This window comes from Oryzias melastigma, linkage group LG15 (genome assembly GCF_002922805.2).
Source record: "Oryzias melastigma strain HK-1 linkage group LG15, ASM292280v2, whole genome shotgun sequence".
NCBI classification, from domain to species: Eukaryota; Metazoa; Chordata; class Actinopteri; order Beloniformes; family Adrianichthyidae; genus Oryzias; species Oryzias melastigma.
In genome coordinates this window covers 27,930,469-27,948,384 of record NC_050526.1, presented here as the reverse complement: position 1 = coordinate 27,948,384, position 17,916 = coordinate 27,930,469, and the positions used below count along the sequence as shown (strand labels likewise).

The window sequence follows — 17,916 nt, the reverse complement described above, 5'->3', positions numbered from 1 at the left end:
CATCACTTGCATACCTGTTATTGATTAGAACAATGTGTCCTCTTTAGAACCATCAGGACAGAAGTGGATTCATCTCAATTGAGAACTGGAGCTTTTCAAACAAAAAGAACAATTACATTTGATCATGATTTTTAAAAATATTCTTAAATATCTCTGGAGATTAAAACTTAGCTTCCCTCAAAGCCAATAAAGTCGCCTGTTTTCATTGAATTGTTGCAAAACATCCTCACATTCACAGGTAACCCCTCATGGTTCAGTTACTTTTCAAACCTCAATGACTTGTGATAGTTTTATTTCTGGGGTGGTGTGAGTGAAATGGAGAAATGCAGAGCTGGAAACCTCCATTAAAAGAGATGCCTCCAGTTCTGCTGGTAAAACCAACAATCGCATTTTTTAAAAAATCCTGTGGAAGGAAACATTAGAGGAAACCAATCAGCTCCACAGATCAATAATGAACATGAATACAGTCGGATTAAGATGTCGCAGGTTTATTATTGATACAGCATAAAAAGAATATTGCACAGAAAAGTCCGGACCAACTTTATTCAACAGAACCCCCTTTAAATGATGTCATCAGTAGCGTAAACACCTTTAAAAATAAAACCAGAAAAGAATTAATGTTTCCCAAAGAAATAAATGCATTTGTCTGCATTAAATGATGTTTGTAACACAATGTTTCTGCCTTTTTTATGTTGATTTTCAACATGAAGCTGCAGAAACTGATCAGGGGATCAATAATTCTCCCCCAGATTGAACAGCAAATTCAAGGAGAGTTTCAAGAAGAGTGGGAAACTTTTTTAAATATCTACTTTCTGCTAAACACTCTCTCTGCCAGGAGAAAACTAAAGTCCAAGCACTGGAAACATTTCATCAAAGATTTGCCATCACCCGTTTGTTCTCTACACAGTTACCCTTTTTTTCTGGAAATTAAATACTAAACTCCTCACTGGCCCTTAAATGAAACCCACACCGGGTTCTGGTGGTCAAATCTGGATTCTACTGAGGCAAAAGCAGCATGTCTGATCCGTTTGTAAGGCCGGATGTGCTGCAGTTATCAGCACCCTGCATGAACGCATCACTTCCTCTCCTTCTGTTTAGTAAACATCGATCAGTGCTGAGATCCTGACGTTTGGGAGGAGTCCCGGCGGCTTTTCTAGAGAGTGGAAGGACATTTGGTCCCCGAGAACAAAAGCGACAGCAGACCAAGTTCACGAGTGTGTGGTTAGAATCCCAGAGAGCGTCTGAGTGGACTGCTCTGAAGCGGCTTTTGTTTTAGGTTCAGGTCTGCTCTCATCTAAGGCCAGAAGGATCAAAGCAACAAAAAAACTTAAACTTTCATCTTACTGCATCCAGAATCTCCGGGGGAGATCAATCAAAGCCTCGAGTGCAAAGTACTGAGAGTCACAATTTCTACAAAATACAACACTGCCCTGTGGCTGAGAGCCACCAAGTACATTTAGTTGGTTTTATTTGGGTTTGTTAACAGCATCTTTACCTGAAAAAACATCCACGTTTTGAACCCGTTGGGGTTTTATGAGACACCAGCCCTTAAGAAAATCTTCAGGGTAAGTTTTCTTGGAACTTCAATCCATCAGCCAGTAAACAGGCTCTCTGTGAGCTGTGGGATTGTCTATTAAAAAACGATTTCATGAGATGGACTTTCAAACAAAAGGAGCTAAACTTGGACATAGCAGAGTACGTTCACACTTCAGACTCTCCTCCACATTTGCTATATTTGGCACTGAAAGTGAAACTTGCAGCGTGACAAAGTGATGAAGCTGCAACGTTCTGCAGCATCTCAGAGGGACCATCTCGTGGTGTTCAAAACATGGCGGGTGTCAAATATGTGGGAGGTGTTGAAGATCCGGTGATGCGTGCTCCAGGGAGGTAGATGGCCTTGATTCTTTACAAGGCAGACAGCTCAACTCGGGTGATTTACAAATCACCGTCAAAAACTCCAGAGCAGCGGGGCGTCTTTCATGTTGGGATGAATCCCTCACACTGAGGTTCTGGGAGGTTTTAGGGATGGGGTAAGACCTGCAACGTGTCTGCAGCAGAAGGTGGACAACAGTCTTCTCATGGAGGTTGACATCTCGATGATTCTCTTCACAGAGTTCAGCTCTGGAGAGCTTTGGCTTCACTTCTTGCCTTTTCTTTGACCCAGAATGAAAAGTCTCTGATTATCATAGGCTGATTGGATCTCCATAGAGGCTATAAAGAGCAGTTTAGATGATAGAAACCACCTTGTGTTGGATGCTTGGTCAGCGAGAAGTTTCGATGAGATCCAGAATAATGACAGACAGTCTCTTAAAGTTCGTTTGCCTAAAAACAGTCCTGAAACAGACCTGCTTTGACTTTGTCACCCATGTGAGGAGAAGATGGGTCTGCTGATGTTGCTGTTGGTCGTCATGGCTGCCAGCTCCCACCTGCAGTGACAAACAAACAAATGAGCTCATCTTTTACCAGATGTTTCTCTGATTTAGTCTTTGATTAGCAGGAATGTTCACATCACAAAGAAACGGACTGAAATATCTGAGGAATGATGGGACAGTCAAGTGGCCGTGACACCCCCCGAACCCCCTCCCTCGACACGTCCCTGTGAAGAGCAGAGCTGAGGACGAGGCCTGTAATGTGATCATGAGGAGCAGGAGCTGACGAGCGGCGCTGGAGCTGACCTGATGACAGGTCAGAGGTTGAGCTCCAGATTGTTATCTCTGGATCTGGTTTCACACTCACTCCCTCTGAACTGCTTTGTGCGCTCTTTTTGTTTTGTGCGTTTGTGTTTGGGAGGGGAGATTGGCGTTGGAGCTGGGTAGCAGAGGGAGTTAACCAGAGTCCTGTGACCCCTTCTGAAAACCCTCTGAGGGTTAAAAACACAACTGCAAACATCACAGCGGGGAGCGCGCAAGGTGGCAGCGGCAGTCCAGGAGAGATGAGGTTAAGAGGAGTAATTAGTATCAAGTTCCGTCAGACTAATGTGTAAAGAAATACCTTCAGTTTGAAACACACTTAACTCCAGGAATGGAACCTGCACCTAAACATCAGGCAAACTAAGCTTAAAATTGCATTTCAGATTTTTTTTTTTTTTTTTTTATTCAAAACGTTGTGAATCAGGAGCAGACATAAAAAATGAGTTTGAAAAAGATCATATTTGTGACACTCCAAGCTCCCCGCTTTGCTCCGTTCTGATGAATCCACTTGCAGATAAATAGATCCATGTATGTCTTTGTTTTCCTCATCTGACCTGACATCTGGATCAATCTAGATATCTACAAAATGTATCCCCATTTTTTGTTGCTCCGCTAATGTTAGGTTGGAGATGTGAGGGGCTGTAATCTAGTGGGAGAGCATGTAAACAGAGAGTTCTCAGTTATGGGTGGAATGAAGTTCCTACTCCCCACTCACATTTCTGCATAATTAGTATGTTTATAATTAAAAGACCACTGGTCATGCTTTGAAAGTAGATTAAAAGAGGATCAGAGTAGAACTTTGATGAAGTCTAACAAGTTTTATCAATAAAACAATCATTCAGTATGGCACATTTGGCGTACTGGTCATGTAAAGACAATATATATTCTATATTAAGATTAATTTAGGAAATATGTTTTTAAAACTTAAAAACTGCCTGAATTTTTTTTTATTTAAAAAACTTTAAAATGTTATTTTCTACTAAACACTACAGGAAGAATTTTGCATTTCAAGAAAAGTCCTTTAATTAGAATCAGTGAACTGCTGTGCAAATAAATGCAACAGCAAAAAAAAAAAAAAAAAACCCTCAGGATTTCTATAATTTTCTTTTAAACATCACTTTATCTTTAAATTGAGCAAAAATATAGCTATAGGGCAGGACTCTGCAACCTGAGCCACATGCCGCTCCTTCACTCCTCCATTTTGGCTCTCTAGTTAAAGAAAAAAATTAAATTACATAATTTTCCGTCTAAAAGAGTGAATTGAAGAGTCATACATGTCAAATTTAATTAACCCATTCCCAAACAGTACAAATTGCTCCATTAGACTCCTGACTACCTTATCCACAGAATTTATACATAAGGTGCTCCATCTATTTTTGAAAAAAAACGTTTAAAGGATTTTAAGAGAAATTTATGGTGCAAAAATATGTAACGGATAACTTAGCTTTGATTTAATTGTGATTATATATTATAAATTTATGACTGAGGTGCAACAAAATCAACAAAAAAAACCTGTCAATTTTTTATTCATTTTCGCTGACATTAGAGTATCTATTAGTCTCTTTTATTTTGAAAAAGGTAATAAAAAACTGTCAAAAAGTATGAACTATTTCATATTTACAAAAAATGCTATTTTCTCTTTATGTTGATGCTTTATTCATGACAAAAAACACAATAGTTCATTTCTATTTATCATAATAGCTAGATAAATACAAAGCAGTGCTTTCATTTTCTTAACTTAAACTTTTATTAAATTGGTTTAAAACAATTCAAACAACCAATGACAGCTCAGTGAAGTTTTTTTAATAGCTATTCTACATGTATGACTTTGGAAATAAATGTAAGAATTTTAAAAAATGTTCATGAATTTATTTGGAAAACACAAACCAGGATTAAAGCTGCTGAGTTTATGTGGTCTTCCTGAAGGAAACTAATATGAACCCTGGAGATAATCAAGTTTTGGTCTCACTTTGATCCCAGCAAACATGTTCTTCTGCTGAGGCTTCTCTGTTTGGCTCTTCTGTTCTTTGCATCACACAGCATCATCTCTGCAATTTGCTCGCATTCTTCTGTGTGTGACTCTATTAGCTCAGCTATAATAACAATAAATGCATTACACTAGGACACTAGCTAAATGGGAGATAATGAGTCATAATTAACTCTTTTTTTCCAAGCAGGCTCAGAATTGTAACAGAGTGACGCAGACAAAGACGTTTATAATGCGGAGAGAATAAAGAACCATATGTCAGTAGTGTGAAAAAGTGGATGTAATGAGAGGAGGATGTTTGTCTGACCTGATATCATGTGGGAGTCCTGACTGCTCCAGACTGTACTGAATAACAGCTATTTTGCATAACGTCTTCAAATTAGGGCCTGAAAAGGAAGAAAACACAGTGAGTCATCGGCACTAATTATACCCATGCGAAGAAAATCAATTTTAGCCGTGGGAATTCACAATGCTCCTGAGCAGATCAGATCTGAGGATGCTCACATGAGAAGGTTTGAGTTTTTACCAGAGAAAATGGATTATTAGGATCTAAAAGAGCTTTTTTTATTTACAAACCCAAAGATGCAGGTGTCTTTAATCTTATTAAGAGATCTGCTTTCTATTAATACCTACAAGCTTCCTCTTTATTTTCTTCGTCATGGTTGTTCCACCATATGTTCAGAGATGAACCGTGAGGGCACATGTGACATGAACATATGCCACAGGGGATGCCACAGGGTACTGCCAGTCCCCGTGAAAACCCACCTACACAAACCGTAACTGGCTGCCCCAAGCAGCCAGGATATGACCATATTTGGTCCTCCATCCAACGGATGCACCCACTGGTTATTGACAATAATGAGTGCTGATTTACTCTCACAGAAGATCACTTTTATCACAAGACAATTTGAACATTTCAGTATTTTTTTAGTGCAGAGAAACTAAATTAGTTTGTTTTTTCTATGAAAATGTTTGTTTTCTTTGCATCCTGACTTGCAATCTGCTATTAAAGCTTAAACACTGTCAAAAATGAAATAAAATACTTACAGAAATCTAAAATATACAAGTCTGAATGATCCATGAGGTTAAATTCATCTCCCATTCCTTGCTCTGGACAGGGGCTGAAAAACAAACAAACAAAAAAAACTTCATTAAAAAACTTTTGCATGCAGGAGATTGAGCAACTCAACATTTAAGGATGTACTTCCTGCTGGACTGCTTAACACACCAGTATAGCATTCATTTAATTTATAGCAGGACTTACCAAAAATCTATTTACATCGTCATCCTGCATCTTATTCTTTAATCACTGAGCTCTGCTGTCAGGGAGTCTGAGTTTCTGGCAGGTCACCCAGCACCCCGCTCTCCTTATCATAGACTGGCATGATTTAAGCTCACAGGAAATGAATGCTGGAGTGAGACGGCAAGCTGGCCGGCACTGATAGTCACTACGACCCGTGCAGCCACTGATATCACTGCACATCTGTTTCCTGCTGCAGCTCCACACCTGTGTCACACCTGGAGAACCACAGCCTTCTGCTGCCATGGATCTAGTCACTCTACTTCAAACTGTAATAACCTGAATGCAATTTATTAAAGGGAGCCTCTTTAAGGGGCTCACTGCAATAAAAACCCTGTTTCTAAGTGTTTTTTATTAGTCCTGTCATGCAATTTGTTTTTTGTGTGATTAATTAATCTAATTTATTTTTAATATAACCCAATAATTGCTTTGAAAAGCCTCATGTTGAGGTTTTCACGTTTAAATTTGTGGCACTGTGTGCAAAGATCAAAGATTTTCGTGATAACAGACTTCTAACCTTTACTTTTAAACTACCGAGGATTTTTTTTTAAATCTTGAACTATAAGAAGAAGAAAAAAACAAAGAGGTCCAAAATGCTTTGATTAAAGAAATTAAAAAAAAGTAGAAACACTTTTCCTGTTAAATCCAAAGCATATTGAGCAGAAACCTGAATCACACCAAGTCTCCTATCAATCGGAATACAGCTGTAAAAGAAAAGCCTGGAGCAAGATTTGTGATAAACCCTAAATTAAATCCATCTGCAATTTAATCAGTTAAGTAAATACAAAAAAAAATGTCTTAGATGCAGCATTTTTTAGCACTTTTACATAGTATATTTCCACTTAACAAAACAATACAAGCGTCCCATCAGCCGTCCATCTTTACTCCTCCTTCCTGCCGTCCTCTCCATCGCAGCTCCTTTCACTGCATGTTCAGGATGTTGTAAGGGTTTTACGTTGCTAATCTTCCCTAAACAAACATGGTGCTGACTTAAAGCAGGCGGCAGAGGTGCTGAGCACGAGCACAGCCGTCCCAGGGGGCCAGCTGGGGAAGTCATTACGCCCCTTGCTCCCAGGAGGTGACCCACCCAGGCTTATAGAAGAAGCCTTCATCAGAGTACCTTTAACTTTAATGCTAAATTCAACTTTTTTTTCATGTCGAACCAAGAAAAGGTAACTTAATCCAGGAGAGCACAAAAACAATTTTCCTCTGGGCTTTTAAAATTAATTTGACATTTTTTTTGTTTGTTTGTTCAGTTGGTAGCAGTAATTAACAGTGGCTAAAAACTAAGAAATTAAAAAAAGACAAAAATGAAACAGCAGAAAATGTAACGCTTTGTGTTATAAAGGATTAAAAGCGTCATAATGAAGACAATTAAAAGGAGGAACTTCAATTCTAACTTTTTTTTGTTAAGACTTTAAATAACAATAATTGCTTCAAAACTCATTGCATTTCAATTCAGAAACAGGGTTCATTGGGATAGAATCTGTTTAAAACAAATTTGACTAAAGTTTGGATCAAAATACTTCAACAAATACTAAATCTAAAGGATAAATAAGCTGATGTATTTGATTAGAGTGAACCCAAGATGACAAAGCAAACATTTATAATAAAACTCACAGTTTGAAATCCTACACAAACTGAGCTTACAGCTCTCTGATTGAATCTGTATGCCTCCTGTATTTCCCAGAGACTTTTATTTTGAAGGAATTCCTCTGTGTGACAGTCTGGTTGATAATGCCACAGTTCAATCCTGCCATCTTAAAACCCTTTTGATACTCTATAACAGGAGTGTCTAGACAGTCCTCAAGGGCCGGCCTTCTGCTGGTTTTCCAGAAATCTTGCTTTTTCCGCTGCTGTTTACCTGGATCAGGTGTGTTTGGCCAATAGGGAGCTTCAATGGCGGGTTGTTGTGAAAAGATTTTAGCCCCAAAACTGCAGATAGTGAACCTGTTTTTTTAGGAGTGGGTATTGGCAAGAGTCTGGCAGGCAATACGAGATTTATTGCGATACGCATCTCACAATACAATATGTATTGTGATATATCCCAAGACTGTACCAGAATTTTTTTTTTAAGAGTATGACTTACAAAAAAAACTAGTACCAACTAGCGGTCTGGGGTTTAAGTGGAAACGTTAAAACGCTACACTCTGTCTGCTCATAAATAACTAATTAAATATCATCTTGTCTGCATTTTAGATCGATACAAGTATTGCCAAATGAAACATCACAATATATCGCAGAATCAATTTTTCCCTACACCTCTACAGTTTTTGCAGGGAAAAACAAAGTATTTAACTGGTTAATCCAAGTGAACTGATGCGTTTATCTAAATGTTAACCTGAAAAGCTCCCTGCAGTAGCTGTGGACTCCTGTGCAGGATCCCATGGAGCGAGAATGGACTGTGGATGCTGACGCGTGAAGAGGTGCTGATAAGAGGAGGCTTTACAAGGAGCGAAATGAAGACTGCATCCCTCAGAATAAAGTTTTCTCTCATGGATAACGTCAGCCTGGGTGTGAAATTCAGCAGGGCATTAGGGAAGGGTGATGCTTTATTGGTCCCACAAAGGAGGAAAGGCAGAAGTGGGCTCTAACGGCACTAGAAGAGCGCGGGGATGGCGAGAGGCGTCTGATGGATCGGCAGGGTTGAAGCGGGAACGTCACAGTGTGCGACTTTATGTGGGATCCTGGTGTTTGAGGGCCCACTTTGTTACTTGATCAGCAAAGTATCAGTGTGTGTGAAAGTGCTCCTCCCCCAGGACAGCAGAAGAGCTGCCCTGAGTGATGCCGCTCCCCCCGCTAAAAAAAACACTGGATGCTATTTCAAACAACACTCAATGAGGGCGTCTAATCACCTAATTGCCAGCAATGGACTGTCTGCTCCATCTTATCTGCAAACCACAGTCTCCAAACTGGAGAAACAAGAACCGCAGCATGAAACTGATGAAAGAACAGGAGCACAGGGAGTGATGGAGAAATCAAATCTAAAACTAAGTAATCAACCACAAATTTTCCAATAATCTGGACAACATTCTTTCTTCATTGGGCACATCTCCATACTTAAAGAAGTGATATGATCTGCATCCTTTCTCTATTCTCTGGGCTGAAATGATGCAGCTGAAACCTATAACTCACAGGAACTCATTACATCCTACAACTTCCTGTAAAGTAGCTTATCAACATAGCCAGTCGTGCCTCAAATCACCTCAGGTGGACTCGTATATCATATTGTAAAGTAGTGCACTAAACAAATGAAAGTACACCAAACTGTAGTTATACTGGAATAACAAACCTTAAAGAAAATCCTTTTTAGTGTCTTTGACACTAGAAATCCATCTATTAATCCAGCATCTGAACTACTTCTCACTGATTATTTTTACTTCACAAAGTTAAACTTTTTCTCAACGAAGTGCCAAAGTGTTGTCCATCAGGAGACTCAGGATCTGCTGGTGATGACATGTTGATGACAGAAATGGAACGTAAACACTTTAAAGCTAATTTGTGAGTTTCTTAGATTTTTAAAGGCCCACTCCAATGGAAATGGTGTTTGCATATATTGGGGGACATATTTAAAGAAAATGCAGCTTAAAATTGCATTTCTGCGTATTTCTCTATTCAAATCATTGTAAATCCGGATCAGATGAGAAAGTGCTGTTTGAAAAAGGTCGTAATTTGACATAGAAAATACGCTGGGCGGGGCCACAAGCTTCCTGCTCCGTTACATTCTGATGCATCCATTTGGAGACAAATGGATCCATGTACGTCTTTGTTTTCCTCAAAACTGTAGGGCTGGATAGCTCCATTATTGCTCGCCATTTTTGTTGCACTGGAAATGTTAGGTTGGGGGTGTGAGGGGCTGTAAGCTAGCAGGAGAGCCTGTAAACAGAAAGCTCTCAGCAACAGGAAAAGGAGGGAGGAGTTGGGGTTGCTCTGCACCAAGGGTCCTCCCCACAACTCTGAGGTGAATTTCAAATGAACTACCAAAGAAATATAAGCCCTTATCAAACAAGTCCAAGCAAAGTACTTCCATTGAGTTTCCTATTAAAATTAACTTTTTCTTTCATCTGACTAGACTTTTTCAGCAGCACTTTGGATTCCAGCCTCAGGACTCAACATTTCAGCAACATTTAAGGACTAAGTTATCACATGTCTGTAGATTTCATTCCATTTTGTTGCTTTAATCTCTGCCGTCTCCATCGTCTTACCAAGCTATCTGTGCCCCCTCCTGGGAGTGACTGGACACTGGATTAAGACCTGTGGCTGTCCAGACCTAAACCCCATGCAGAGGACGAGACGCAACTACAGCTGACTGCCAGAGTGCCTGTCTTCAGATTAGACAGAAGAGATGACAACATCTAACATCTCACACTTTTGTCTGTACTGAAACTTCTGTTGCACGATGATAAAACAGAAAAGCAGAAATAAATCTATTGTAAGATATGCTTTCCTTTTGTCTTTAAATGTTTCACCTCATTTAACAAGACATTATCAGAAGGAGGAGATTAAACAATATTTTAAGACCTTGAAAACAGCTGGTGATTGCACAACTAGAAGCTGACAGATACATTTGAATGAATAAATGACTTCCTTTAAAGCTAAGTCTTTAGCAGCAGATACAGAAATGCATCAAGGTCAACTGAGAACAATGGAGAACCGAAACACTAAGGAGCTGGGGGAGTTGTCTGTCTATCCATTGGAATACAGGTTTAGAGGCCTGGAGATGAGTCTGTCATAACAGCTGGTATATCAACATGTATGGCACAATGTAAAAAAGTTTCATAAAGTAAAAAAACAAAACAGTATTTTTCTAATAGAACAATGAATTACTTTCAGGGTCTTCAATTCAAATACTAAATCAAACTAGTGTTAAATTACAACGTTAGAGGAAAGGCAAAAACTATTAAAAGACTAAAAAATAGTATGCATATGAAGGATTACACAACTGCTTGATTTAACGATGTAAGGAAGCTATAAAACAAGACTGATCATCTTTCAGTTCCCAAATCTCTCTCTTTGATTCTGCATACTACTTTCTTCAAACATGAGCAGTGCACAGCTCATCTCAGATATACACCAACAATCTGGCTTCTTCTGGTCACATAAATCCAGGATTCAGTTTCTCTTTCTCTTGTTTTTAACTGCAACAAATGTCCCATTGGTAAAGTGAAAATAAGTAAATGAGCTGATCTAGACCTTACCCCCAGAAAATGTAAATCTTCATAAAGAAGAGAACCAAAGAGTGATGATGAAGATCACAGACTGTTGTGCAGCTTAATTATCAGAAGCACACATTAATTACAGGTGTAAACATGTTTCTTTTTGGCCACTTTTTATAAGATTTTCTTGTGATTATACATATAAATATGTATTGTACCAACAGGTTAAACAGCAATGAAACAGAAATGTCCTCACCTTATCTGCTAAGCTAATCTTTTCCATTTCCTAATTTAAAATAGGATTGAGTTTATTGATCTGACACATGTTCATAAATAGGTACAGTGTATGTACATACTAAATGCTGTTCTAATGTGTAGTTCAATAAAATTTCAACCAGTGTAAAGATATTCTTTTCCATCAGGGCTAACCACTTTTCAAAAGCACCAGATAAGAAGAAAATCAATAGAGATGCCCATTCATCATCTGTATTGGTTTCAACAATGACAGTTCCTCTACACAAGATCCCATAGAGAGACAGAAACAGGGACTGAACTAATGCAACACAACCACATTATTCAAATGAATCTCAAAATATTTGTGTGCACCATGCGGACTGGTGATCTGTCCATGATGTACCACACCTTCACCCAACAGGTTCAGTTCCCAACAGTCACCCGATAGGCTCCAGCAACCAGTGACTCAAAAAGGGATTCAGTGTGTTCTGAGGGTGGATGGATGGATGAATGGTTGGATGGAAGGAATGGGAGGATGGATGGATAAACGGACGGACAGACAGACAGACGAAATAACTTAAACTCTCTCGATCTATTTGTGAGTTATTTCCAGTAGCTTTAACAGCTCAACTAGCCAAATAACAAGGTTAACAAAATAAAGTGCCTATTTTAAGAATTCTTCAACTTAACGACGGACGGACGGATGGATGGATGGATGGATACTCATGAACTGGTAATTGAATATAGAGATGTGTTCAACAACAGGCAACAGTCTTCTCTTTTACTACTAACCCTAGTCTTTATTGTTAAACAACTGTTTCAGAAACAGCTACTTTGGTCAAACTTTGCCCATTTTTTTTTTTTTTTTGTCCCGCTTGTCAGTGAATGGCCATTGTTCTAACACCCCAGCAGACAGCTTGCTACTGGTCTAAACGGTCTGACATTGTTTTACATTGGACCCACCAATCATGAAGATGTTTTGGTTTTGCTGACAGCACTTTATCAAAAATTTAGAATTCACAAAAAGTCTCCTATGTGAGCTGTTTATTTGAGCTGCTGTGCAACACTCAACGCAATGACACCCCCATGTATACAGCCTGTTGGGGGGTGAATGCAGGTTAAGATGCAGATGAAATACTATCAGGAGCTTGTCTTTGAAGAGTAAATCACAAAGTTACTGAGCGGGCCCAAAGTGTTGTCCCGCCACGTGCGGGATGCCCCATATCCTGTCCGGGTCGCCTTCACTGTTTGACAGGTTTATCTTTGACACACTAATACACATACACACACTCACACACAATCACACAATTGGCAAAGGAAACTTCTGCAGCCTGCCCTTTGACACTGACAGCCCAACGTGTGCTATCAAAACCTGGAGTTGTTTACAGTGCCTTTGCATGAAGTTCTCAGTGGCTTGTTTTTGAGATATAAACTTCAGTTAACACAATTTAAGCATGAGTTTTGAATTTAAGAGTTAAAAAAAAAAAAAAAAAAATCACACCAACAGAAAGGCCTTTCTTTTTTCAGTCAAAATCTCATCTTGTGGTACATCCAGCATTTTAACTATTAGACTTTATAATTAAAGGCCACACCCACCTGCAGCCTCCTAACAGCTGTCCTTCCATCATTGATACGGTACTACATTGTCTGACATGAGATACTGAGGGACCAGGGTTCTGACCCCCCAATGCCAAACTAAATCAGTGAGAAGTGACGACCTTTTCTGACTCGACAAATTTTTGTTTTAAATTCCACAAAGATTAAATATCATGGTGAGATTTTGGTGGATTAAACTGGCCTGAGATGTTTTGGCTACCACTGAGATTACCTGCTATGTGGTCTCCTCCTTGCTCAAGCTGTGGAGAGGACACCCATGGTAAGCACGGCATTCTGTCTAATTGGAAATTAAGCAGAGTTACCTCATCTATTCAGAAGTCTAGGACTATCCAGGTGAATGAAACAGAAGGTAAAAGGCTCTTCTGTGAAACCTTCTGTGTCTAATGATAGAAATGGTGTCAGCATGCTTTCTGTCCTCACTGGGATTAGCCAGTGACTGTGCAAATGGAAAATATGTGTTAAGTTGGCATCAGTGCATCCACCTGACGTCAGCTTGGCAAGAGGCTCTGTGAATCATTGAGTCACGTGAGAAAACTCAGGCAAATGCAACCAAAATGGTCACTTCACCAGAGGGAAGCTGGACCAAAACAACTGCTCCACATACAGGCCCCTGTGCAGGAACATGTGCAGACCTGATGTATTCAGAATGGAAGGCAGAGAGAAATTTAACAGCAAAGCAGGATAATATTTTAGGAGCTGGCAAATAAGCCTTGAAAAGGCGCCAAAGCACAGTGCACTGTAACCCTCCTCAAAGGACAAAAAAAGTATTTAGGCTTCAGCTGTGACTGAGCTGAAACAGAGCCAACACATTAAGCCTGGGAGAGGATTTTTTTACCCAAAGTAAAGGCGCTAAGGATCTAAAGAACAGTCAGCTTTAATAAACGCTTGGTGTAAAGAACGTTTAGAATGGGTCTTCATGCCAACAGCAGACTTGACTTTGGTCAGTTTGAGGATCGTGAAGCAGGAGATGAAACCTTGACAGAGCTTTTTTAATACAACCAGGAGATGGACACTCGAGAACTGTAAAGAATTAACAACCTTCTGCTTGCGTCTAGTTTGATTTAAAATAATTGAAGATGGCCATACTACCAAATATATTTTTCTATCCTACAGATAAACAACAAACAAACAAGAGTGGTTGGACCAGACAAAGCCTGTTTTTTCTGTATACTCTGGGCTTCTCTGTGATATAGCCTGTATTTTTATGTTTTAACACCTTTGTTAGGACATTTACAGCACTTTAAATTCTTTTTGCTTCTTAATTGTTAAAGAAGAAATGTTTTATCTCTAAAAGGGTTGGTTTTAACAGAGGCAGACCTTTTTTTATTTGATCACGACTAGAGCTGTCAGGCGATTAAAATTTTTAATCGCGATTAATCGCATTTCCAGAGTTAACTCGCGATTAATCGCACATTTACATGTGGTCTTTTTTTAAGGAAAAAATGTGTGGTTCGTGGAATTCAGCAGTTCTACATTAATTATGAAAACAGAATGACAAAATTAATAGTTTTAGTCAGAAATACTTTATTTTGTAACATTGTATTGAGATAAACTTTCTTAACAATAAAAGGCTGTAACATAAAATGCCTAACAAAAGCCCAAGTGCAAGTGAAGGGCATTTTAAATTCAAAACTTCAATCAACGTTCAGTAAAATAAAATAAAAAAAACATCAAAAATAAAATTTCCATAATCATGTTCATTTTTTGTCAGGACCAAATCTTTTCCTCCTCTGTTGAATTGCAGTAATAAATGAAATAGAGATTTATCATTTCCAATTAACTTTTGTTTTTTTAAAACCTTAAATACTGAGAAAAGCGGGATACTCTGTGGATAGTTTGACAGTCTGTTACTGCCGCCGAGTTCTCTGGCTGTAGCTCGATGCAGCGACGTGTCCAGCGGAGCTCACGCCATGAATATGCCGGCAGACAGACCGCTATGCTGGGGCTGGATCAAGCTTAAACCTCCAGAACATTTAAAACGCCCCCCGGTACGCTTGCTGTTCGGAACGTCGGGGGTTCGCAGCTCTCGGGACGCGGTGCCGGACACGAGCCCATACCACCGGACGCGAACCGGAGCCGGGTAAGGGTGCAGGAGCTCTCCAGGTCCTAGCGCCGGCCGGTTCTAGCTAGCAGCTCGGAGGTTGGAGAGCCGCCCGTGATCTAGTGAGAGCAGCCGGTGAGTTAAAGGGCGGGACGCCCGCGAGCACGGTATGGAAAGGGACGTATGAGAAAGTCCGCGATTAATGCATCAAAAAAATTGTCGGCGTCAAGCACATGTCAGATTAATGCGTTTTTAACGCGACAAATCTGACAGCCCTAATCACGACAAATCTGAGCTTAATATGTTATTAAAACTGTAAATCTGACTGTTGCTGCCAGCACATTAAAATGGCTTGATTTAAATTTAAACCTAAGAATTATTTGATTAAATATGCATTGATTTAATTTTATATTCGAAGACTAGTTTCGCGTGGATAAAAAAACCTCTCCACCCAACTAATACTGGGTTCGTACTGAACGAGATTCGATTGAGCCGCCTTGGCAAATTTGCTACATGCATGGATGATGTTGAGAGATCAGATTTATTTACTTTGAAGAAATCTACAAAAGCATCTATAATCACATCTCCATGTCTGGGTTTATAAGATCCTTAAGAGACTCGCCCAGATTGGTGAGGTTCACCATCTTCTGCATGAGCTGCATCTGAATGATGGCCGCTTTCAGCAGTACTTCTGTCTCTCTGTCACCCAGTTTGAAAACTTACTGTCCTGCATTATAGTCCAAGAAGGAAAAAAAATAAAATAAAATTATAGGATCTTTTTATTGTTGTCTCGATTCTTATCCTTTCGGCTTTTCCCTTCAGGAGTCGCCAAATCGAATCAGCTTCCTCCATCTAACCCTGTCTTCTGCATCCTCTACTCTAACTCCAGCCACCTTCATGTCTTCGTGCACCGCATCCATAAACCTCCTCTTTGGTCTTCCTCTAAACCTGTTGCTGGCAGCCCTAAACTCAGCATTAATATATTCCTTTGACAATAGCTTTGAAATGAAGGAATTGTACAGATCACTACAAGTGAATAGAGCTCTTAAGAAAACAACATATTTAACAACGTGATGAGGAAAAACTAGAATATTGAAATGTTTTTTCTATGTTTGGATTGAATGACACGCTGATAACTTTCATTAACTTACACCTGAGTCAGTTTGGTTTTTACAAGTTCTGAGCTTCTGGACTACCAACTCATCACATCAATGTTCTCGTCAACCACCCAGATCTCCAGCCTACAACCCTCCCAATTCAGACAATCATTATTTATTTTAAACTCATCTGTAATGTGAAGCGGCGTTTCCATAAATCTGTTTGAGCTTTTAAAAATATACAGGATCCTTCCAAAGACTGACTGGAATCGTGGTTGAAGGTCGGTGCAGGTGGAACTGGTCATGCGTGGACCGTCCTTTGTGGGGGGGTGAGCAGGTCTCAGTAAATGAGTGTAACAGAGGCACTGAAGGTATATCAAGTGTCCCCCTGTGGGAAAGAAAGCTCCCCGAGGTCATAAATCAGAGGTGGGGCAGAATTTCGCGCCTCTTTGCCGTTCAGCAGGTCTGTTTATACTGACGCAAGTGGCACTCAAAGACTGTCACCAACGCCTCGGCTGTCATTAACTCACACACAGAATCCACTCATTTACCTCAAAGAAGTGAAAACTGGCACCGTAAACCAGAACAGGCTAAAAGTTTTTTAATTAGACAACAAAGCTTTGTTTGTCTTGGTTCATTTTATGAACTCTACACCTCACTATGTGGAGCATTTACACATAAAAACCTAAAATCAGTTCAAAGCAGAAGCTCTCAGAGAGCAATGGCTTTCTGCAGCATAAAACTTTAAAGCTCCAGTAATAAATCACTCCTGGATGAATTCCAGAAAGTAAATCAAGCATCATAAACTAGAAATAAATATCAACAGACAGGGCGCTCTGTTCTGGATCAGCCTGATGGGACGGCTAACGAGGTAAACAACATGGAGACTATAAATTTCAACACAATTTCCTCACAAAGCCCAACAGAATGAAGACTCCCGCAAGAAACACAAGCAAGTGTCCGGCAAATAATTCATGGCGGTCCGTGAAAGCATTCGTCGGGTGCACCCAGACAGACTGCCATAACTTCTCCGCTGGGTTAAGCGCTCTCGTGCCGTTGGGTCACGTAAAAATAAACGAGACAAACAGTAATGACTATTTTTCAGCGGGCTTTGAAGAGAGAAAAATAACATTCTCAATCCTAATTCTGCTCCATTTGAAATGAGACTAAGCTTTATAGAGTCAAAGCAAACAAACGAGTTTAAAGAACAGTCACTGGTTTGTCACATGAAAGTTCTAATGGGACGATCAGCGCGTTCATGTAAACATACTTTAACTTGCAGTCTGTGTGATTTAAACAATGAATGTCCCAAACCGATCAGAAATGAGGCCAGATCATGTAGTTTCGGATTTAATCAAATTGAATGTTGCATCCTGATCATGAATTTGATTTGTATTTTATTCCCATTATTATGATCAGCACCTATTATTACAGCTAAATAATCTGCATATCATGAACAGATAACAGCATTTTATTTTCATAAAGTGATGCACTAGTTTGAGCAGGAGGTGTACAAAAGTAGTTTGGTGAAATTAGCATAATTCAGGCTTCTGTGCTCAATAACTCTTTTAACAAATCTTTAAAACTGACAGCAAATGTCTCTATTGGTTTATCTTAACCCATTGGCACCAATGGTGACATCAGTGTAACAGAAAATATAACAGAAATAGGTTCTATGATACACTTGGTTTGTGGTGCATTCCACATCATTTCATTTTTAAGCAAAAACAGGTCTGGGTCTTTATGGGTTAAAGAAAAATAACCTTCAAAATCCTTTAACAGAAAAAAAAAAAA

At 39.5% G+C, this 17,916-nt stretch overlaps 1 protein-coding gene across 3 annotated transcripts in view; it reads right to left on the bottom strand.

The window, feature by feature from the left end:
- Positions 1 to 472: 472 nt before the first annotated feature.
- klhdc3 (kelch domain containing 3) overlaps positions 473 to 17,916 on the bottom strand; it is a 27,312-nt gene continuing 9,868 nt past the window's right edge. For all 3 annotated transcript variants that reach the window (XM_024297616.2, XM_036215512.1, XM_024297617.2), the window contains 3 exons: positions 5,725 to 5,798; positions 4,985 to 5,063; positions 473 to 2,426 (listed from right to left, as the gene is read on the bottom strand). In XM_024297616.2, coding sequence (XP_024153384.1) covers positions 2,360 to 2,426; positions 4,985 to 5,063; positions 5,725 to 5,798 — 220 coding nt within the window. In that variant the 3' untranslated portion in view covers positions 473 to 2,359. The remainder of the gene's footprint in view (positions 2,427 to 4,984; positions 5,064 to 5,724; positions 5,799 to 17,916) is intronic.